General features: G+C 37.0%; 1 protein-coding gene across 1 annotated transcript; it reads right to left on the bottom strand.

The window, feature by feature from the left end:
• Positions 1–1,491: 1,491 nt before the first annotated feature.
• KLRD1 (killer cell lectin like receptor D1) lies at positions 1,492–23,181 on the bottom strand. Its single transcript, XM_063693815.1, has 6 exons — positions 23,002–23,181; positions 21,605–21,697; positions 21,397–21,459; positions 19,464–19,615; positions 17,564–17,670; positions 1,492–16,400 (listed from the first exon to the last, which is right to left on the bottom strand). Exons 1-6 carry the CDS (start codon positions 23,006–23,008, stop codon positions 16,280–16,282), a joined length of 543 nt encoding a protein of 180 aa, XP_063549885.1. The 5' UTR covers positions 23,009–23,181; the 3' UTR covers positions 1,492–16,279.
• Positions 23,182–24,375: the final 1,194 nt, after the last annotated feature.

Below are 24,375 nucleotides of genomic sequence, written 5' to 3'. Positions count from 1 at the left end.
ATAAGAATTCTAAAATGTTAACCTCAGGTGACTGTGTTCTTAATGTACATGCTTACTTTCTTGTAGCCTGTCTGTGTAATTTATTTAGTGTTTTAACAAACAGCTGTCACCTATGTTGGCTGAAAAAATGCAAGTCTAACCATTTTAATGTTGGAGCAATTAAAACCATGTATGAAAAAATATTACATTGGATTTTACAATATATGTGCATCATAGCTAGAAACACTTCTAAGAATATATTTAAGAAAACCTCAGTTGGCGAGTAGAAAATATCAGAAAGCCTACTTAGTACTATATGGGATTGTGTTATAGCTCATACAGGATGTTTGGTGGCATTGTGTACAGTGGTATTTGTTCTCTCCATCATGAGATAACTCCAGCCACAATTTTTTCCATTTACGCATGGTAATGTTTTGTCCATTTAAGATGCAATTAAATTTCATTGTATTGTATTCCAATTTAGAAATACAGCAAATGTTTATATATATACATTAAATTTAAAATATATACATATACATACACATAAATTATAAATATGTATCTTATTTTTATATATTTAAATTATAAAATAAATGGTGGAGTAAAATTAGCAAGATGACAGAGTGGGAAGCCCTGGTCTCTTTTCTCTCTACAAACACACCAATTCAACTGAAAATTCATAGATAAATTTTCTTTGTGGCAAGTTAAGAAACTAGCTGAGATGCTCCAATGCTGTTGGTGAAACTACTCATGTTGAAGCCTTGGGGAAATCTAAGGTACACTCCTTCCCCAATTCCTGCCCCCAGCACAGTGCCAAAAAACCAGGGAGAAACTCCCCTGCTCCCAGCTTTGCTCTTGGTTAATAAATGATGGATGGCATGTCCAATTCCCCAATTTTTCCGGGGGCTACTCCTAAGACTGGCTTCTCTCTAGCCTGTCTCAGTGTACTGATAGAACCAAGCATAGCCTGGCTGCGTGGGACCAGCAAGAACATAGGTGGTGGGGTGAGCTGGCAGTTTCAACCACTCCTTGGATCAAGATGGAGTGAGTGGACCAAAACCTTTAACTCTCAGCTTCTCCTTGGGGGAAAAAGTTGAACTAAACATCTGATAATCCATATTTTCTGGAGATTGCCTGAGGAGCTAGCTTTATTCCTGTTTATCTCAGAGCACTGAGAGGACCTGGGATATTCTAGATGCCTGGAATCTACCAAGAAAAAAAGAAAGCCAGTTAGACTAGCATGAAGGTTGAAGAAGACTGCAAAAATCCTTTGCCAAATAATAACTAAAAGACAACAAAAAATGCCTTTACTGATATTATAAAAAATAGACTTTAAGTCAAAAATTGTCACAAGAAAAAAAGAAGGACATTACATAATGATAAAGGTGTCAATTCACATTGGAGGATATAATAATTTTAAATATATATGCACCCAACATCAGAGTATCTAAAGGTATAAAGCAAACATTGACTGAACTTAAGGGAGAAATAGATAGCAATACAATAACAGTAGGAGATTTCAGTGCTCACTTTTAATAATGGATAGAACAACCAAACATAAAGGCAACAAAGACCCAGATGACCTGATCAACACTGCAAGTCAAGTCACCTACAGACATGTGCAGAACATTCCATCCAACAGCAGCAGAGTATACATTCTTCTCAAGTGCACATGGATCATTCTGCAGGATAGATCATATGTTAGGTCATAAAAGAAGTCTTAAGAAAATTAAGAAAATTGAAGTCATATCAAGTATCTTTTACAGCATCAAGGGAATGAAACTAGAAATCAGTTGCAAAAGGAAAACTAATAAATATGTGATAATTTAACAATACATTTTTGAACAACCAATCTGCAAAGAATAAATCAAAAGGGAAATTTAAAAACACATTAGAATAAATGAAAACAAAAATAAAGTATAACAAAACTTATGGGATGTAGTAAAAGTAGGGCTAAAAGAAAAGTTTATAGTGATGAATATCTGCATTAAGAAAAAAGAAAGGTCTCAAACAATGCACTTTATACCTTGATATGGTTTGGCTGTGTCCCCACCCAAATCTCATCTTGAATTGTAGCTCCCATAATTCCCCCATGTTGGTGGAGGGACCCAGTGGGAGATAATAGAATCATGGGGGTGGTTTCCCCCATACTGTTCTCATGGTAGTGAATAAATCTTATGAAATCTGATGGTTTTATAAGGGGAAACCCCCTTTGGCTTGGCTTTCATTCTCTCTTGTCTGCCGCCATGTGAGACATGTGTTTTACCTTCTGCCATGATAGTGAGGCCTCCCCAGCCATGTGGAACTGTGAGTCCATTAAACCTCTTTTTCTTTACAAATTACCCAGTCTCTCAGTTAAGTCTTTAACAACAGTGTGAAAATGGACTAATACATATCCCAAGCAACCAGAAAAGTAGAAAAGAACAAACAAAGTTCAAATTTAGAAGAATAAAGAAAATAATAAAGATTAGTTCAGAAATAAAATAGTGAATGGAAAGGAAATATAAAAAGTAAACAAAACTAAGAGTTAGTTTTTGGAAAATATAAATAACTTGACAACCTTTAGCTAGACTAAGAAAAAGAAGAGAGGCCTTAAATAAATGAAATCAGAAATAAGACATTGCAACTGATGCCACAGAAATATAAAAGATGGTAAGAGACAACTAAGAACAATTATAGGCCAAAAAATTGGATAACCTACAAGAAATGAAAAAATTCACAAAGACAAGGACCTACCAAGACTGAATTATGAAGAAATAGAAAATATGAGCATATCTATAACTAGAATGAAGATTGAATCAGTAACCAAGAAACTTACAACAAAAAAATTCCCAGGACAAGATGGCTTTTCTGGTGAAGCCACCAAATATTTAAGGAGAAATTAATGCCCATCTTTCCCAAGCTATTATATAAAAATTTAAAAAGAATAAATACTTTCAAACTAATTTTATGTGGCCAGCATTACCATTACACCAAAGCTTGTCAAAGATACCACAAGAAAACTATAAGCCAATACGTCTAGTAAACGTAGATGCAAAAATCCTCAACAAAGTAGTAGCAAAATTAATTCAACAGTACACTAAAAGGAGTATATGCCATAAGCAAGTGGCATTTATCCCTGGGGTGCAAGGATAGCCTAACATACAAAATCAATTAATGTAATATACCACATTAATAGAATGAAGGATAAATGTCACCTGTGCATCTCAATAGATTCAGAAAAAAAGTTTTCACAAAATTTAATACCCATTTTATGATGATAACTCCTGCCAACCTAGAATTTGAGAAAAATATTTCAACATTTTGAAGGCCCTATATGTAAAGTGCATAGCTAATATCATGCTATGGAAAAAGCTGAACTTTTCCTCTGACATCAGAAACATGGCAAGGATGTTTGCACTTGCCATTTCTATTTAACCCTTGTCCTACTTAAAGCTCTTAGGCAAGGAAAAGAAATTAACAACATACAGATTGTAAAAGAAGAAGTACAATGGTCCCTGTTTGCCTATGGCATGCTCTAAAGAATCCACAAAAAAGCCTCCTAAAACCAAGTAAAGTTGCAGGGTACAAAATCAACATGCAAAAATCCTCCTATATTCATTTATTAAAAGACTTCATATAGTTAAAATATTTGTATTTCACAATGTGATCTACAGATTTAGTGCAATACCTATCAAGACCTCAATGGCATTTTAGAATTAGGAAAACAATGATACTAAAATACACATGGAACCACAAAAAGCCCTGAATAGCCAAACAAATCTTGAGCAAGAAACAGAAGGCCAGAGGCCTCAAACTTCCTGATATCAAAATATATTACAAAGCTACAATAATTGAAACAATATGGCACTGGCATAAAGATGAACATATAGACCAATTAAACAGATTGGAGAACTTGGAAATAAACTTTGCAAATACGGTTAAACGGTCTTTGGGTGGCAGGACTATTTAAGGGGAAATGACAGTTTCTTCAACAGTGACGGGAAAAATGAATATCCATATTGCAAAGAAATTGCTTATCTTACACCATATGCAAAAATAAGTTTCAAATGGATTAAAAGCCTAAATGTAAGTACTGAAAATGTAAAGCCCTTCAAAGAAAACATAGAGGAAAACCTTTTGACATTGGTTTTGGCAATGATATCATCAATCTGACACCAAAAGCACAGGCAACAAAAGCAAGAATAGACAAGTAGGACTATAGCAAACAAACAGCTTGTTCACATCAAAGGTGTGAAAGGAAAATATCTTGGGCCCCCAAAATCACTCACCAAAAGGGAAAATTCAAGCTGGGAACTTCTTAGGGCAAAACTGCCTCCCATTCTATTCAAAGTCATCTCTTTGCTCACTGAGATAAATACGTATCTGATTGCCTCCTTTGGAAAGGCTAATCAGAAACAAAAAGATGCAACCATTTGTCCCTTACCTGTGACCTGGGAGCCCCCCATTCTATTCAAAGTCATCTCTTTGCTCACTGAGATAAATGCATATCTGATTGCCTCCTTTGGAAAGGCTAATCAGAAACAAAAAGGTGCAACCATTTGTCTCTTACCTGTGACCTGGAAGCCCCCTCCTTGCTTCCAGTTGTTTCACTTTTGCTTTGAATTGTCCCACCTTTCTAGACCAAACCACTGTTCATTTTACATATGTTGATTGATGTCTCATGTCTCCCTAAAATGTATAAAACCAAACTGTGCCCTGACCACCTTGGGCACATGTCAGCAGGACCTCCTGAGGTGAGGCTGTGTTATGGGCATACGTTCTCAACCTTTGCAAAATAAACTTTCTAAATTAACTGAGACCTGTCTCAAATTTTCGGGGTTCACAAAGGAAATAACCAATGGAATGAAAGGATGATCTACAGAATGGGAGAAAATAATTGCAAATCATATATCAGAAAAGGAGTCAATATCCAAAACATATAAAGAACTCCTACAACTCAATATTAAAAAAACACAAGTAACCCAATTAAAAAATGTATCAAAGACTTGAATGGTCATTTCTTCATAAAAAACATACAAAGGGTCAATGGGCATATGAAATGATGCTCAATATCACTAGTCATCAGGGAAATGCAAATTATAACCACCAAATATCATCTCTCACTTATAAGGATGGCTATTATCAAACAAATGAAAGACAAGTGTTGAGAAGTACGTGGGGTAATTAGACCCCTTGAACACTTTGGTGGGAATGAAAAATTGTGCTGCTTCTGTGGAAAACAGGATGGTGATTTCTCAAAAAATTAAAAATAGAACTACCATATGATCCACCAATCTCCTTTCTGGGTAATTATGCAAAAGAATTGAAATAAGAATCTCAAAGAAATATTAGTATACTACTGTCCATTGCTATACTAGTCACAGTAGCCAATGTGTACATACACATACAATAGAATATTATCCAGCCTTAAAAATGAAATCCTGCAATATGTAACAATGTGGATGAAACTTGAGGACATTATGCTAAATGAAATAAACAAGTCACAGGATAAATACTATATGATTCCACTTATGTGAAATATCTAAAGTGGTCAAGCTTATAAAATCAGAGAATAGAATGGTAGTTGCCAGGAATGGAGAGAGGAAAAAATGGGACGTTGTTAATCAAAGGGCATAAAGCCTCAATTATGCAAGATGAATAAATTATAGAGATCTACTATACAACATTGTACCTATTGTTAATAATACTGTACTGTAGACTTGAAAATTTGTTGAGGATAGATCTTATGTTGTATTTACCTCAATAAAATAAAATTTTAAAAAATTAGCAAAGCATCTGCAAAGATACGTAAAAAAGATAACATGAACAACTGAGGTTTATAACTGGGAAATAAAAACAATCTGATTTCAATCGAGGCAGAATAAAACATTTAATAAAAGCATATGTCATATGTACTCCTTATAAAAATTCTCATCAGACTAGGAATAGGAGGGAACTTTCTCAACCTAGTAAAGGTCATTTATGAAAATCCTACAGCTAAAATTAAGCATAAAGGTAAAAAAAGTGAATATTCATGCTCTAAGATCAATAGCAAAACAAGGGTGTTTACTCACCACTTGTATTCAACTTTGTGTTGAATATTCTGGCCACTGTGACAAGGCGATAAAAAGAATTAAAGGCACACAGTTTTCAAAAGAAAGAGGTGAAACTGTCTTTATTCATCTATGCAGATAACCCAATGAAATCTACAGAAATGCTGCTAGGATAAGTGAATTTAGGCAGGTTGAACAACAAAAGATACACTTAGAATCAACTGTGTAAATGAATATATATATATATATACACAAATACATATATACTTACAATTTTAAAATAAAACATTTGAAATTAGAAAATAAAATGTATAATAGCATTAAAAACAATAGACTACTTTGGGGAAATCTCATAAAAACATAAAAGGCCTGAATAGTAAAAACTACAAAACATTACTGAGTATAACTTAAGTATATTGAGACAATGGACTAGGTAAAGAAAATGTGGTACATATACACCATGGAATACTATGCAGACATAAAAAAGAAAAAAATCATGTCCTTTGCAGGAACATGGATAGAAATAGAGGCCATTATCCTAAGCAAATCAATGGAAGAACAGAAAACCAAAAACCACATATTCTCCCTTATAAGTGGGAGCTAACCATGGAGTACACAGGCACACAAAAAAAGGAAACAATAGACACTGGGGCCTACTTGGGGGGGGAGAGGGAGAAGGATGAGGATAGAAAAACTGCCTGTCAGGTACTATGCTGGTTACCAGGATGACAAAATTATCTGTACACCAAACCGCTGCAACATGCAATGTACTCATATAAGAAGCCTACATATATACCCTGAACCTAAAACGAAAGCCAGAAGGAAAAAATTAAGCATATTGAGGTACAAGAAACATACTTTATTCAAGGATCAGAAGACTCTCAGAAGTAAAAAGGAATCGGCTGGACGTGGTGGCTCACGCCTGTAATTCCAGCACTTTGGGAGGTCAAGGCAGGTGGAGAAGTTGAGGTCAGGAGTTCGAGACAAGACTGGTCAACATGGTGAAACCCCGTCTCTACTAAAAATACAAAAATTAGCTGGGCGTGGTGGTGGGCATCTGTAATCTCGGCTACTGGGGAGGCTGAGGCATGAGAATAACTTGAACCCAGGTGGTGAAGGTTGCAGTGAGCCGAGATCACACCACTGCTCTCTAATCTGGGTGATAGAGCAATACTCAGTCTCAAAAAAAAAAAAAAGGAAAGAAATAAGAAATAAAAGGGAATTAACTATTGATACATGTATCAACATAGATGAGTATAAAAACTATTATGATGCTGAATGAAAAATCTAGAACACAGATGTACATATTATATGATTCTATCTATATAAAACACAGAAAGGCAAATCTATAGTAACAGAATACAGTACAATACTCATCTGTGAGGGGAGGAGCAAGAGGAAGTATTTTATACATAGGGGAAAGGACACTTTTGAGGTTAGTAGGTGTTTCATATATTGCTGAGGTGATGGTTTCACAGATGCATAGATATGGAAATACATCAAATGTCATACTTTAAGCATATAAAGTATGCTTAAAGTATCTCAATTATACTGCAACAGCGCTGTTAAAAATAAATAATGGCTAAAAGCTTAAACAAGCACTACATAGAAGGGGATATAAAAATGAAAAAAAAAGATGAGGGGTAAGCATCATTATTCATTTGGAAGATGGAAATTAAATGTACAATTGTATGCAAATGCATAGTATCCAGAAGGTCCTTAGACTAAAATAATTCATAATACTATGTATTGTCAAGAATACAGAGTAACACTCACATAAACTGCCAGTGAAATTATAAATAAGCTTTATAAATAAATTATCACTAGTTTTTAAAGCATGAACTAAAGGGCCTAAATATATGACAGCTTATGACTTAGAAATTCAACTCCTGGGCATACACTCAAAAGATATGAAGCCACATGTCCCACAAGAGCTATATTAAAATGTTTATAACAATTTTACTCATAATAGTAAAAAGTGGAAATGACTCAAATGTTGAACAATATTAGAATAAATAAGCAAATTGTGATGCATTCTTATGAATTCTACATGACAATAAAAGTGAGGAGCTACTGCTGCACGAATATACGGATGTATCTCACAGACGTAATGCTTAGCAACAGAAGCCACAAAGATCATACATGCTAAGCTTCCATTTATATGAAATTAAAGAACAGGCTAAATAAACCTATATTTTCAGAAATCAGAGTAGTAGTTTTCTTGGAACAGGGGAGACAGTATCAATTAGCAAACAGCAAGAGAGTCTTGGTGGTGGTAGATAGTCTCTATTGCAATCTGGTAGTAATCGTAAGTGTAGACATAGCTTAAATGTTTACGAGTAAATTTAAGATAGGTATTCTTTATTGTGTTTTTGCTCAATTAAAAATATATGAAGAGGTAAACTGTAATCAATGAAGTATTTAGTGTAAATGAGAAAATTAGTGAAGAAAAATTTCATGACGGCAGTTTGTGGAGCAGGTCTAGTAAGGTGCCAGTCCAAACAACAGCAGGTGGGTAAGAGCTCTTGGAAGGATATTTCCAATGAGAATAAAGTGACACTCATGGGTTATATAACATAATTGAGAACTAAGAAAAACAAAAAACAAAAAAACTTTAATCTGGCAGAAGAGTTGTTTTTTATCGTATAAGGGTTATAACAATAGAACCTCAAAGAAGGAAATATAATCCTAGCTTACTATTGGGCTCTAAAATGTCCTCTATTTGGCCAGACGCAATGGCTCATGCCTGTAATCCCAGCACTTCAGGAGGCCGAGGCAGGTGGATCACTTGAGGCCAGGAGTTGGAGACCAGCCTGGCCAACATGGCAAAACCTCATGTCTACTGAAAATACAAAAATTAGCCAGGCATGGTGGTGGGTGCCTGTAATCCCAGCTACTGGGGAGGCTGAGGCATGAGAATCGCTTGAACCAGCGAGGCAGAGGTTGCAGTGAGCCAAGACTGTGCCACTGCACTCCAGCCTGGGTGACAGAGTGAGACTCCATCTCAATAAATAAATAAATGTTCTCTATTCATGAGGTCATGATGAGGAAACATATTGTATTAGCTAACTACTACAAAGAACAAATTATCCTCAAACTTGTAAGCTTAAAACAACAAAATATTTCACTTCACAGTTTCTGAGGTCAGAAATCAACAGCAATTGTGCTAGGTGGTTCTAGCTCAGGATCCCTCATGAGGTTGCAGTAAAAATGTAGGTTGGGTTGTATTTTCTAAGGCTTGAAGAGTTGAACCAAGGAGGCTTGTGCACAAGGCTGTCTACAAGATGGCTGCAGTTCCTTGCTAGCTGTTTATAGGAGGCCTCGGTTCTTTGCCACATGGAACGCTTAAAAGAGTTGCTCACGACAAGGTAGCTGGCTTCCACCAAATCCGATGATATGAAAAAGGGTAATGCCAAAGACATACTGTCTTTTATAATCTAGCCTCAAAAGTGGTATGCTATAATTTCTGCCTTATTCTCTTGGTCACACTGATCAACCCTTATACAATGTAATTGATTATATCAAAAGTGTTAAATTCCAAGAAACAGGGATCATTGGGAGCATATAGGAAGCTGTTTACAAGAGTCTAATCTTTGGCCCCAAATGATTTATGTCCCTCCCACATACGAAATCCACACCAACTGCCAAATCTCATTCCGTTACAATGTCAGTTCAAAGTCCAGAAATTTGTCACATCCAGGTATGAGTGAGACTCATCAGGTGAAGTTCCTTAAGTTTAGCTTCTTCAGTATCATTTTTCTCCATCTGAAGGCTTGTGAAATTAACAATACTAGAGATTTCCTTCCCTTATACACTCAACATTCGAAAGAACAAACTATAGACATCCTTGTTCAAAACAGGGAGGGGCATGAGAATTACAAAGGAGTCACTGATGCATAATAATTTAAAATCTAGCATAGCAAATGTTGGGACTCATTTGATTAGGACTCAGTCCTATTTCTGCTTATAAAATCACTCTTCATAACTCTTGGATCCACCTTACAGGCTCTTAGTTCTGTCCTTTGAATTATTCTTACTTTTGAATAAAAGGTAGCACTTCATTGTCATTTTTCTACTGACATAGTCATCTCAAAAATGTTTTGAGGTTTTCTATGAACTCTATTTGTAAAAACCGCACACATAAATCTCTTCCAATCTTCTCTCTACCTGGAGCTTCTGCTGAGATACCTGAGGGACAATGCCCTAGGGCTTCCTAGAAGCCCTATTATTTGACCTTTATAGATCTTCGTCTGACTGAATTGAGGTACTACTTGTGTTCTTTCTATGATATTTACAGGAAATTTTAGTCACACCCACACCTTCTTGTTTAGAATCATGCTTTCCTGAGAGCACTCTAGACTGGATCTTTGCTCAGAATCTATTTCTCAGTTTTAGCATTTTTGACATGCTAACATTTGAGAGTCCAGGAATCTCAAAACAATCAAGTTCTGTCTTCTTTTGCTCAACAGCCCTTCCATTAGCTTAGGTGTGTTCTATAGCATTGTAATATAAGTAGTAGGAAGAAATCAGACAGCATATTCAACACTCTAGTTGGAAATAACTTCAGAGCATTCTCTTAAATCATTAAGTACATTTTCTACCTTCCACAATACTACAGGCAAAAGTGTTGCTAAACTTTCTGGTACTAAATAGAAAGATTTTTACTTTCTCCAGTTTCTAATATGTTTTCACTTCCCTACTATAAGACCATACTAGAAGGTTTCAGTCTTTCCTGTCCTTTTGGCCTCCATCCACTGCCTGTTTTCAAGCACTCCAAAATTTTAGTGGTTTTTTTTTTCTTTATAACAGTAACTTCATTCTTGGTACCAAAATATGTATTGATTATTGCTATGTGACACGTTAATATTTAGTGACTTAAAAGAATAAAAGTTATGGCTGGGCGCAGTGGCTCACGCCTGTAATCCCAGCACTTTGGGAGGGCGAGGTAGGCAGATCACCTGAGGTCAAGAGTTCAAGACCAGCCTGACCAACATGGTGAAACCCCGTCTCTACTAAAAATACAAAAAAATTAGCCAGGAGTGGTGGTGCACACCTGTAATCCCAGCTGCTCAGGAGGCTGAGGCAGGAGAATTGCTTGAATCCAGGAGGCGGAAGTTGCAGTGAGCCGACATGGCCCCACTGCACTCCAGCCCAGGTGACAGAGTGAGACTCTGTCTCAAAAAAAAAAAAAAAAAAAAAGAATAAACACTTTACTATTTCACACAGCTTCTGAGAGTGAGGAATCCTCGAACAGCATAGCACGATGGACCTAGCTCAGGGTCTCTCATGAGGTTGCCGTCAAGGGGTTGGCTGGGGGCTGTAATCATCTGAAGGCTTGACTAAGACTGCAGCCTATACAAGCAAAGAAGGCTCATAGCATGGCTATTGGAAATAGACTTCAGTTGCTTGCTGGCTGTGTGTAAGAGTCTTCAGTTCCTTGCCACATGGTCCTTTCAACAGGGCTGCTCATGACATTGTAACTGGTTTTCCCCAGATCAAGTAATCTGGGAGAGAGGAAAAAGGAAGTCATACTATCTTTGATGACCTATTCTCAGAAATGAAATATCATCATTTCCACTTTATTTCATTGGTCACACAGAGCAACCTTGATACAATGTGGAAAGAAATTCCACAAAGGCATGTATAGCACAAGGTGGGAATCATTGGTGAACATCTTGCAACTTGTCTATAACACATAATTTGTAGATTGTCACCCTTTAAAATGAACACAGATTGATAGTAACAGACATAACTGTTTTCATACAGCAAAATTTGTAAGTACATTTACAACTGGTAAGAAGTGACCTGGAAAAGAATAAAGCAGAGAGTAGAATTTATGGCCTTATATTCTCATCTTACATACTTGGGCACATGTTGGCAAACTATGGCCTGTGGACCAAATCTGTCTCACCATATGTTTTGTCAATAAAATTCTTTTGTAACACAGTCAAACCATTCATTTTTGTATTATTTATGTCTTCTTTTGCACCACCATGGCAAGGTTGAGAAGTTTCAACAGAGACTGGTCCACAAAGTTGAAAATATATGCTATATAGTTTTTTGAGAAAAGTTTTTCAACCCCTGCGTTAGGATATAAAGAGAAAAGTTTCAGAAAGTCCAAAATTATAGAACTAACATTTCCAGGTGTAGATAACTGAAATGAATTATAAGGTTCTAATGAGCATACTTATGAAAAGCTTTTTTTTTTTTTTTTGGAGACGGAGTCTCCTCTGTCGCCCAGGCTGGAGTGCAGTGGCGCGATCTCAGCTCACTGCAAACTCCGCCTCCCGGGTTCTTGCCATTCTCCTGCCTCAGCCTCCCGAGTAGCTGGGACTACAGGCGCCTGCCACCACGCCTGGCTAATTTTTTTGTACTTTTAGTACAGATGGGGTTTCACCGTGTTAGCCAGGATGGTCTCAATCTCCTGACCTCGTGATCCACCCGCCTCAGCCTCCCAAACTGCTGGGATTACAGGCTTGAGCCACCGCGCCCAGCCATGAAAAACTTTTTAATAAGTGAGAGGTATATGATACCGTATGAGAAAGATAATTCAAACAAGCAGTGTGGGACCAAGAGATATTTGCGCAAAGACACCATTCATCTCTGGATGAAACCTGATATTTGTGTGATGAAACTTGGTTTCAGGAGAGCTGAAACTGAAATTTCTTGCAGTCTTTTATCTGTGTCTGGTCACACAGCAGAGACAAGATCTGTAATTATCTCATATGGAAGCTATCAATAAACAAATTGACCCTGGATTCCACTGAGGGATTCTGAACTTTAAAGAACTCACCATAAACCATTAGTTAGCTAGTTAGTTAGCCTACTACCCATATCATGGCCAAGAGTCAAAAACAGACACCTAGGCATCTCTGGAAATAAGCAAAGAGCTGTCCCAGTTCAGCTGTAAAATAACTCACTTTCTTATGCATGCAATATGAGAATACAGATGTCAGTAACTGATATGCCTTGGCTGTATCCCCACCCAAATCTCATCTTGAATTGTAGTGCCCCTAATCCTCACGTATCATGTGAGGGAACTGGTACGAGGTAATTTAATCATGGGGGTAGTTACCTCTTTGCTGTTCTCATGATAGTGAGTGAGTTCTCACTAGATCTGATGATTTAATAAGAGGGTATTTTTCCTTTTGCTCAGCACGTCTCCTTTCTGCTGCCATGCATAGAGGGATGTGTTTGCTTTCCCTTCTGTCATTACTGTAAGTTTCCTGAGGCTTCTCCAACACTGCAGAACTGTGAGTCAATTAAATGTCTTTATTTTATAAATTTCCCAGTCTTGGGTATATCTTTAGTAGCAGCATAAGAACGGACTAATACACTAATGTTGTGGGTGAGCAACAGCTATCTGGGCCGGTGGCATTGAGGTAAAAGAATTTACCAAGACAGCTGTAGGTAAAGGAAGGCAGATTTATTAAAGAAAAGTAGGAAAATATGTTTCCAGGGAGGCAACAGGCAGCATCAGCAGAAGAAAAGCTGACTGCAAAGAAACAAAGGCTTGCTTAGGATTTTATGGAATAGTGTTTATGCTGTATGCTGCAGAGGGCTTTGTCCAGTACTGATAATGCCAAGGTTGCAGTGAGCTAACTTGCAGGTGTCTGGTAATAGTTTAGCACATGGCCCATATCCTGGACCATGAAGAAAGGCAGACTCATAGCTTATCTGCTTTCTCTTTCTGCTTTTTCCTGCTCCCGCCAGCCTAACTCCTTTTCCCTAATTAGGACTTCACAACTAACGGAGGAACCAATAATTAATGTATTGAGAAAAACAGAAAATAATTACTTGTCCCCACATGCACACGTATGTTTATTGCAGCACTATTTACCATAGCAAAGACTTGGAACCAACCCAAATGCCCATCAGTGATAGACTGGATAAAGAAAATATGGCACATATACACCATGGAATACTATGCAGCCATAAAAAAGAATGAGTTCATGTCCTTTGCAGGGACATGGATGAAGCTGGAAACCATCATTCTCAGCAAACTAACACAGGAACAGAAAACCAAACACCGCATGTTCTTACTAATAAGTGGGAGTTGAACAATGAGAACACATAGACACAGGGAGGTGAACATCACAGACCAAGGCCTGTCAGGGGGCGGGGGGCAAGGGGAGGAAGAGCATTAGGACAAATACCTAATGCATGTGGGACTTAAAACCTAGATGATGGGTCGATAGGTGCAGCAAACCACCATGGCACATGCATACCTATGTAACAAACCTGCACATTGTGCACGTGTATCCCAGAACTTAAAGTAAGATAAAATAAAATAAAATAAAATAAAAAAATAATTACTTGTCCCAGCATATGCGAATTAAGGAACCAAAAGGCAGTGTTTAAATTATATAAACTGCCCGGGCACAGTGGCTTATGCCTGTAATTCCAGCACTTTAGGAGGCCAAGGCGGGCAGAATCCTTGACCCCAGGAGTTCAAGATCAGCCTGGGCAACAATGCAAAACCCCATTTCTACAAATGATACAAAAAATTAGCTGAGCATGATGGCTCGCACCTGAGTCCCAAGTACTCAGAAGGTGGGAGGATCCCTTGAGCCTGGGAAGTTGAAGCTGCAGTGAACCATGATTGCATCATTGCACTACAGCCTGGGAAATGGGAATGAAACCGCATCTCAGAAAAAAATAATAATAAAAGTAAAAAATAAAATAAGTGGCATAAACTATGAAGTAGCAGTTGTAACATATTTTTAGGATTATGTGGGTACAGTAGGCATAACTCTAAAGTGGTTTCTAATTGGTACACCAGTGGCCTAGTGTACACCTGCATAATCCCTTCCCCTTTTGTTTGAGTAGGATTTGGGATTATGTTGGGATGTTACTCCGTGGTTAGAGTACACTAAATAACAAAGGTGAGGCAGTTTTTCAGATGCAATTAAGGTTCCAAATCCTTTCATCTTTTTTTTTTGGAGAGGAGTCTGGCTCTGTCGCCCAGGCTGGAGTGCAGTGGTGCAATCTCGACCCACTGCAACCTCCACCTCCTAGGTTCAAGGGATCCTCTCGACTCAGCCTCCCAAATAGCTGGGATTACAGGTGTGCACTACCACACCCAGCCAATTTTTGTATTTTTAGTAGAGACAGGGTTTCACCATGTTGGCCAGGCTGGTCTCAAACTCCTGACCTCAAGTGATCCACCCGCCTTGGCCTCCCAAAGTGCTGGGATTACAGGCATAAACCACTGCACCCAGTCCAAATCCTTCCATCCTAAGTCAATCAAAATTAATTTTTTCATCACAAAAATGATGAAAATAGATCAGCTTTGATTCATAACAGAGAAAACCACTCTAAGTGTTAAAATCAAAACAGAAGATAATGCCTAATGAAAGGAGGTCAGGGATATAGGATAGTTGGTGCAAAAAAATATTGATAATCATTACGTGCTTGCCTGTATTATTTTAAATTTTTTAATTAAAAAATATATTATTTTGTAATCACATGGACAACAAAACCAAAACATTATAAATCTCCAGGAAGTGCAATGCATAAGCTCTCTTAGTTCAAATTAAACATTTGAAAGATATTATTTTTCATCCTATATCTTTTGTCAGTTACCTGAAATGCAGTTTTCCTAAATCAATCTTCATACAAGAATGTGAAGAGGGCCAGGGATGGTGGTTCACACCTATAATCCCAGCACTTTGGGAATCCAAGGTGGGAGAATCCCTTGAGGCCAGGAGTTCAAGACCAGCCTGGGCAACATAGCGAGACCTCGTCTTGACAAAAAATTAAAAATTAAAAATTAGTCGGGCATAGTGACATGGTGCCTGTAGTCCTAGCTACTTGGGAGGCTGAGTCAGGAGGATCACTTGAGCTTGCAATGAGCTATGATCTTGCCACTATGCTCCAGCCTGGGCAGTGTGAGTTAAATTTTATTTTGTAAATTTTATTTGATGTGAATTAAATTTTATTTAAATTTCTGCTGAGAATTAGCAAGAATGTAAATAAAATTACATAAATGTGCAATAAAACTACATTGAATTTAACATTAAATATATACTTTAAATGAAAATACAAAATTCTTTATATTAATTTTATAATTCTCAAATGTAGGTGAACGAATTTCATCAATTTTAAAACACATTGTTTCACATACATGACAATTGTATATGACACTGTTTGAAAACATTTTATAGACTCCAGAAGTAGACAATTAGTAATAATATAACACGCAACTGTATCATTGTTAGTAATGTTGGGTCTTTACTCTCCACCTTCTCTGCCCCAAGAAACATTTAAATGAGCTGTTGCTTACAGATATAACGATTTTTATCTTCACAGGATTCATCTAAAGCATTTCCATTTGGATTATACGCTATGCAGTTCTTTGGATTAAAAGTTTCAAATGATGGAAATCTGTAATGAAGAAGAAAATGTTCACATACACAAAAAGGAACTAAGAATGTTCAGGGCATTTTTCAATTAAATGATATAAATTTTAAAAGCATTTGAGTGAGATACTAACATATTGAGTCCTTTTTTTTTTCAGTAACCACAATTTTCATGATTCTCTAGTGTAATGCTACAAAATACCCAGTTATTTTCTCACTAATCAATAGCATTGAGGACAGGGATTTTTTTCCTTGCTGTTTTTCTGTTGTCATTAATGGTTTAAATATGTGATATGCTTTTCTTCTTTTTTATTTAAGATGTATTATCTGATCTAGTCTAGGAAAACAAACCAGAGCATAAACTTTGTCCCTGAGTGATGCTGCAAATCTCATGTTTATAAATGAAAATGAGATTCAAAAAGTACACACATACAGACAATGAGTCTACAGTATATAAAACATAAGAGCATGCTGAGAATATTGGGGTCTACCAGAATAAATAAAATAGTAAATATACTATTTTTTTGGACTGCCTCTGTGTATATGAGTATCTGTACATGCACATATACTTCCAAGTGCTGGTACTAAGGCAAAAATAAAGCATATGTTAAAAGTTCTTTTATGGCCACAAATACACTAAATTTCATGTCACTTGAGCATTAACTTGGATGCTCAAGCCATCATCCCTGGCCCTCTTCACATTCTTGTATGAAGATTGATTTAGGAAAAAGGCACTTCAGTTAACTGACAAAAGATATAGGATGAAATATAATATCTTTCAAATGTTTGATTTGAACTAAGAGAGCTTATGCATTGCACTTTCTGGAGATTTGTAATGTTTTGGTTTTGTTATCCATGTGATTACAAAATAATATATTTTTAACTAAAAAATTTAAAATAATATAGGCAAGCATGTAATGGTTATCAGTATTTTTTTTGCACCAATTATCCTATATCCCTGACCTCCTTTCATTAGGCATTATCTTCTGTTTTGATTTTAACATTTAGAGTGGTTTAGATCTGCCTAGATCTAAAATTGTTATTTTGTTGTACTTTTTCCTTTTACTGTATTCTCATGCCCTAGACAAGGGTATTTCAGCTACAGTGCTCCTGGATGTTACCTTTACTAGTCACATTTAAGGACAAATTCATAAAGAGCAAAAAACGCCATGATTGCCAGAAACTTACAGATACTGGGAGAGTGCAGAGCCATCCTCCCACAACCACGCGGTGTGCTCCTCACTGTAATAGAGTCCAATCCAGTAAAATTGTTGACTGGAGCTCATAAAATCCTGCTTCAAGTAAAAGACAATCACATTAATCTAATTTTAATCTACTCTGGGAATAACATATTTTGAGGGAAAGTCAGTGTTTAGAATAAGATTCAGCCTGTCCATCACACAAACGGAAATTATTTTTAACTTCCTATTTAAAAGGTATAATCACAAGACTCAAAGTTCTCATTTATCAGGCCCATTCATATATGGAGAAAAAATACCACAAAATCTCACTTCTTGAAGAATTAAAAACCTTCTAAAAGGAGATAGAGTTTTCATGGAACACTTTCTTCACGGGGGATCAAAGATTAAATTTGATTCCAAAATCATGGTATTGTGAAGGAGGAATCCCATGGGTATAATCTACTCAACCTATAATCCGCAAAGGTGCCACGTGCAGCAGGAGAATTTTTTCGCTTTTTCTTTTTTTTTTTTTTTTTGTTGAGAGGGAGTCTTGCTCTGTCGCCCAGGCTGGAGTGCAGTGGGACGATCTCAGCTCACTGCAATCTCTGCCTCCCAGGTTCACGCCATTCTCCTGCCTCAGCTTCCCGAGTAGCTGGGACTACAGGTGCCTGCCACCACGCCCGGCTAATTTTTTGTATTTTTAGTAGAGACGGGGTTTCACCGTGTTAGCCAGGATGGTCTCGATCTGACTGTGATCCGCCCTCCTCGGCCTCCCAAAGTGCTGGGATTACAGGTTTGAGCCACCGCGCCCGGCCACACTTTTTCTTAAGAACTGGGTAATTAGGGGCCGGGCACGGTGGCTCACGCCTGTAATCCCAGCACTTTGGGTGGCAGAGGTGGGCAGATCATGAAGTCAGAAGATCCAGACCATCCTGGCTAACACGGTGAAACCGCGTCTCTACTAAAAATACACAAAATTAACTGGGCGTGGTTGTGGGCGCCTGTAGTCCCAGCTACTCGGGAGGCTGAGGCACAAGAATCACTTGAACCCGGGAGGCGGAGCTTGCAGTGAGCCGAGATTGCGCCACTGCACTCCAGCCTGGGCGACAGAGCGAGACTCCATCTCAAACAAACAAACAAACAAACAAACAAAAAAAGAACTGGGTAATCAGGGCCAGGCACTGTGGCTCATGCCTGTAATCGTAGCACTTTGGGAGGCCAAGGCGGGTGGATCACCCGAGGTCAGGAGTTCAAGACCAGCCTCGCCAATACGGTGAAACCCTGTCTCTACTAAAAATACAAAAAGTGCCAGGCCTGGTGGCAGGTGGCTGTAATCCCAGCTACTCAGGAGGCTGAGGCAGGAGAATCACTTGAACCCAGGAGGTGGAGGCTGCAGTGAGCAGAGATTGCACCAGTGCACTCCAGCCTGGGCAACAGAGTAAAACTCTGTCTCAAAAAAAAAAAAGAAAAGAAAAAGAAAAGAATTGGGTACGTTTTCTTACCATATTTCCATACTAGCTTATATCCCAGAAAGATGACAAAAACTATAAAATTATAAACGAAATTATAAATTCAGTTAAAAGAGTTAAGAATCACAGTCATTCAGTTGGTTCTTCAAACAAAATGGGTAAATATAATGACCTATTATCTTCTTTGAATTCTTCCTGAAAAGTTTCTTTCACTTTATTTGGCACCTATCTTGATTTGTATTCCCGTGATATAATCATTAAGGAATTTAATAAAGATTTTACAATGACTACTTTAAGGTACACAGAACAGATAACTCAATTCCAATATAACCATCCACTTACTATGTGATTAATGACTTAAACCAAAGTATTTAACTTGTTTAGATAGTATATTTTTCTATATCAAAGAAAATGTAGAAAATCAGACTCAGCACATGCCAGTTCATCTGTGTTTTGAAGCTGAAGCAGGCTGGATTTCTGAGAAGCACAGAGATGCCTACTTTCGTTCCAAGTTTTCTGTTCACTGGAAATGAAGTAACAGTTGCACCGGTACCCAACCCATTTTTCTTGGCAAGAACAGCAGTCAGAATCTGACAGAAAACATAAAGCATGACTAGTGACACTGGAGACTAGACATTTTTTTCAATGCTATTTAATTATTCAAAAATTATTTGCTGTGTATTCTTTTAACATTCTTTCAGAATCTACTGTATACACCACACTTCAGGGGCTACTAATGTGAACTAATTAGACATGAACATGATGCTTTTTCCTCATGGAGATTATATTCTAGAGATAGAATCACAATTATATAATTTTCAATAATTTATTAACGATATTTAGTGATGATTTAGATAAGTACAAAAAAATTAAGTATGTTAAAACAGCATGTAGCAGAGTGTAAGATGAGGGGCAGTTACAAGAACCTTTTTTTGAGGAAGTGACTCAAAACTAAGTACTGTAGCATAAATAGGAGTTAACTAGATGAAAAAGATTTAAAGGAGGAAAACATTTTAGCATACTTTCTGAGTCAGAAAAGAATATGGTACATTTGGAGAATTTTGATATATGTTTGCATATCTTATTTTTGAAAAGGGAATATAAATAAACCAATTATCTTGAGGCTTAATTATACAGTTTATCAATAATAGTGTCTTCAACATTTGTTATCCACAGTAATAAAAACACGACACGTCATAGACACTCAAATCTTTGCCATATAAGTAGTGCTGAAGATGTTGCACTATTATTTTTATATTTTTTAATTGTTTTTGAGACAGAGTCTTGCTGTGTTGCCCAGGCTGGAGTGCAGTGGCACCATCTCAGCTCCCTTCAACCTCCGCCTCCCAGGTTCAAGTGATTCTCACGCCTCAGCCTCCTGAGTAACTGATACTACAGGTGCGTGCCACCATGCCTGGCTAATTTTTGTATTTTTGGTACAGACGGGGTTGGCCTGTCTTGAACTTCTGACCTCAAGTAATATGCCTACCTCAGCCTCCCAAAGAGCTGGGATTACAGATGTGAGCCACTGTGCCTGGCCAAGATGTTGCACTGTAAATAAACACTATATAATCAAGATGATGGTGAGACAACTTGGGGTGCATTCCGAAAAATACATATTTAGAAAATTGGGGCCGGGCGCAGTGGCTCTGCTGGGTACGGCATAATCCCAACACTTTGGAAGCCAAGGCAGGTGGATGACCTGAGGTCAGGAGTTCGAGACCAGCCTGGCCAACATGGCGAAACCCCGACTCTACTAATAACACAAAAATTAGCTGGGCATGGTGGCGGGCGCCTGTAGTCCCAGCTACTTGGGAGGCTGAGGCAGGAAGGCGGGAGAATCACTTGAACCCGGGAGGCGGATATGGCAGTGAGCCAAGATCGTGCCACTGCACTCCAGCCTGGACGACAAGAGCAAAACTCCATCTCCAAAAACAAAAATTGGACTTTGAGCTGGCTTTCACTGGATAAGTAAGGTTTAGAAATCTGTGCACTATATTCTGGAAAAGGAAAAGTAGTGAGATGCAAAAGTATAGGTTATAAGCAAATTCAGGCAGGTAATGAGGATTAACTGTAACATTTCCTGTGGTTTATTTTTTGTTACTTAATTATGAGCACTCATATAGGAAACATATCTTTCGTTTCAGGCTACTATTTTCCTGATTAGTTAAATGTACAAATGATACACATTCAGTGTAATTTAATCATCTTTACATTAGATTGAGTAATGTAACATGAGACTATCCTACACTGGTAGGCAAATTTCTATTACTAAGTATAATATTCCATCATGCCTCTCTGTGTGAAAAAACCAAGAAACTGCCTATTTAATCCTTTACCAATGCTAAGTTTTCCAAAAAATGTGACCTACCTTTCTGGAGTTCTATGTTGGGTCCTGGAGTAAATGCTGGCTCAATACTCAGTTTAGTAAAAGCTACAAGAAATGATTAGAAATTTGTTTAATTAGGTATGGGTTTATGAAATACTAAAATATTACACATTAGCAAGATGAAGCCTTTATTATTAAATGATGTCTTCACAGTTTTGATTTTTATGGAGACTTGCTTAGAAAAACTTACAATTTTTCAACAAAATTCCCAACGTAGCCATCAACGAAAGGCATATTATCCCTAAGGTCCCAGAAATTAACCTCCACAGAGTGGTCTTAAACACTGTAGAGAAAGACAGACAGAGTAATGACTTAAAGAGCAAACTCAGGAGCTGAGTTCTTAAAAGCAGAAACTAGTGACGGAGAATCCACAACATTCTTTCATTCGATAACGGAGTCATCTTGCCAATAAAACACTGAAGACTTTCCAATCGGGACTTCACCCAATACCAACATTTTTATGTGATGTATCTTATTCTTCAGGAAGATTATTCAAACATTTTCTTCTCTACCAGCTCTGTTGCAGTAAAGTGAATTTACCATTTATGTTTTAAATTGGCAGAGGTGCTTAAAGATCTGGAGGTAGAAGATATTAACAAGCACCACGTTGTGTTTTATGGACTTACATAACAGGCATTTATTTTTATTCTCTCAACAAAATCACAAGATAGATAGTATGGTTCTCATTACATAGATGAGAAAACATAAGGTCCAATAATAATGTTATTTTCTCAAGGTATCAAAGAAAGTAAGTATCCAAGTCAGAAATCACATGAAAGTGTGTCTAGCTCAAGAATCTTTCATTCAACGTAGTCTACCATTGTCACAATAATACTAGTTGAGAGTATGCCCTCTCCTCATCTCAGTGCAGGTTTTGCTCTGATAAATGTCTAGCTGCTCATTGGTTCGTAGAGATATTCTAGGGAAAAGAAGACATAGGAACATTCTGGACTTGGTGTGATAACTGATAACAAATAGATGGGTAACAGCTTTGAGGCCTGGCTTCATTTCACAGTATGTTGAACATACATAAACAATCCTTTTTCCCCTAGAACATTCCATTTGTTCATACTCAAAATTACTTGTTTCTAGGCCTTTCACCTAAAACATTTCAACATTAGGAGATTCTGTGCTAACGTGAATACTCTCTCAAAGAGTGATGTCATTAACAACAGTACAATGTGTCAAACTGTTCATTTGTGTAATTTTTGGATGTCACAACATAAATAGTCAATTAAAAACTTTTCAGCATTGTGTCATTAATATTTGGCATTTTCTATTGCTATACTAGAACACTGTTGCTCACAATTTAACCAGGCTAAAGTTCAGTTCTCACTCAGAATTTAAAGGTAGCCCTATCAGAAACCACTCTTCAAACCTGTGAAAAAACTTCATGAAATCATGCCTAAGTTATACAATGAAGAATCAGGAAAATATAATGAATGTGGAAAGTGCTAATGCATGAAAATCCTAAAAACATCCACTGTTAATCATGTCCTTTTCTCTTAAAGCATTACCCCAAAATCAGCCAATCCAAGAAATAGCTTTTCTGGTTATTTTTAATTTAGTGACTGAAATCACACATACCTGCCATGAGAAATTATGTTCCAAGAGCGAAGTAGAGAAGGCACGATGTGTACTTTTTCAGAAAGAACAGCGTTGAATTGTTGGAGCTGAGCTGGAGATTAAAGAATCTGAAAGTTGAGTATGAAGAAATTTAGCAAAAAAAGAGAATGAAAAATTGTGTATTTAAATGATGTTCTTGAATCATCTATTGGTGAGACATGTATTATAGTGTGAATAAGAAGCAGTAGAATCACAAGCCTCTAAAGTGTTCCAGGAACCACAATACAGGAAATTCTCACAGTACTTTTGCAATATTAACACTTTGGCAAGGACTAAAGGTGAGAGGAGGTCAGAGGGAGTTTTGTTGCTGTTTTGTTTTTTATTGTTTGAAAATCAAATTCATTTTAAAGAGTTATCTGGAAAATGAAGGAAATGATGGGCAAACCAAAGGTAAATTTACTTAGCATAACAGAATTACTCACGGAATTTTCCTCTTTTAATAATAATAAACATTTATTATTTACCTTGTACTTAACACAATTTAAAGCACTTGGCATATGTTAGCTCATTTATTTCTGTAAATGGCTTGATAGTAAAGATATATAAATATCTTCAATCTATCAATGAGAAAACTGAGGCATACAGAGCTAAGTAATTTGCCCAAGGTCACATAAATTGGGATTTCCATGTCTCACTCTGTTCTTCTGATCTCTACGTAATTATCCTGGCCATGACAGGCAAAGTTCAAAAAAGTAGAACTGGATGGGTTTCCCACTTGAATGCCTCATTCACGTTAGCCTTAAAAGCTTTTTTCAACACCTCAGTTTTCATTTTCTTAAAGTTCTTTAAGCACGACTTCAGCTTCTTTATTTTCCTTATTTTTACTAATACATTATTATATTGTTTAGTGTGTTATCTAATTCAGATACTATACTGATACTTCAATATACACTTTTTCATCTACAGAAGAGTAACCTCGTTAATAGGAATATCAAATGTGGAACAGGTCAAATTTCCAATGTGGAAGAGACTGGCTATAATAAGAATCTTGAAAGGAGAGATTTCAATCCATGATTTAGTATCTGGAAATACAATCTACCATGCACCCCCATACAAAAGCAGACACTCAAATAAACATTTTGTGTATTATATTTTGTATACTGTTTATATTCAAGCATTATAATATTACTATAGATAAACCTTTTTGTAAAAGATGGGCTTTCAACCAACAACAGAAAAAAATGAAAAAAAAGACTACTTTGATTTCTCAGTTTTTATGAAGTCAAAACTTTCCATCTTTTCAGTTTGCATTGTGTGCATAGAGCTGCTTTCATTGCACCACCAAATTTGTTGAGCTATAAATCCTCACTGAAGAATATAAGCATAAAATCTACT

This window comes from Gorilla gorilla, chromosome 10, assembly GCF_029281585.2.
Source record: "Gorilla gorilla gorilla isolate KB3781 chromosome 10, NHGRI_mGorGor1-v2.1_pri, whole genome shotgun sequence".
In the NCBI taxonomy this organism is placed as follows: Eukaryota; Metazoa; Chordata; class Mammalia; order Primates; family Hominidae; genus Gorilla; species Gorilla gorilla.
This window is presented reverse-complemented; position numbering and strand designations above follow the sequence as displayed.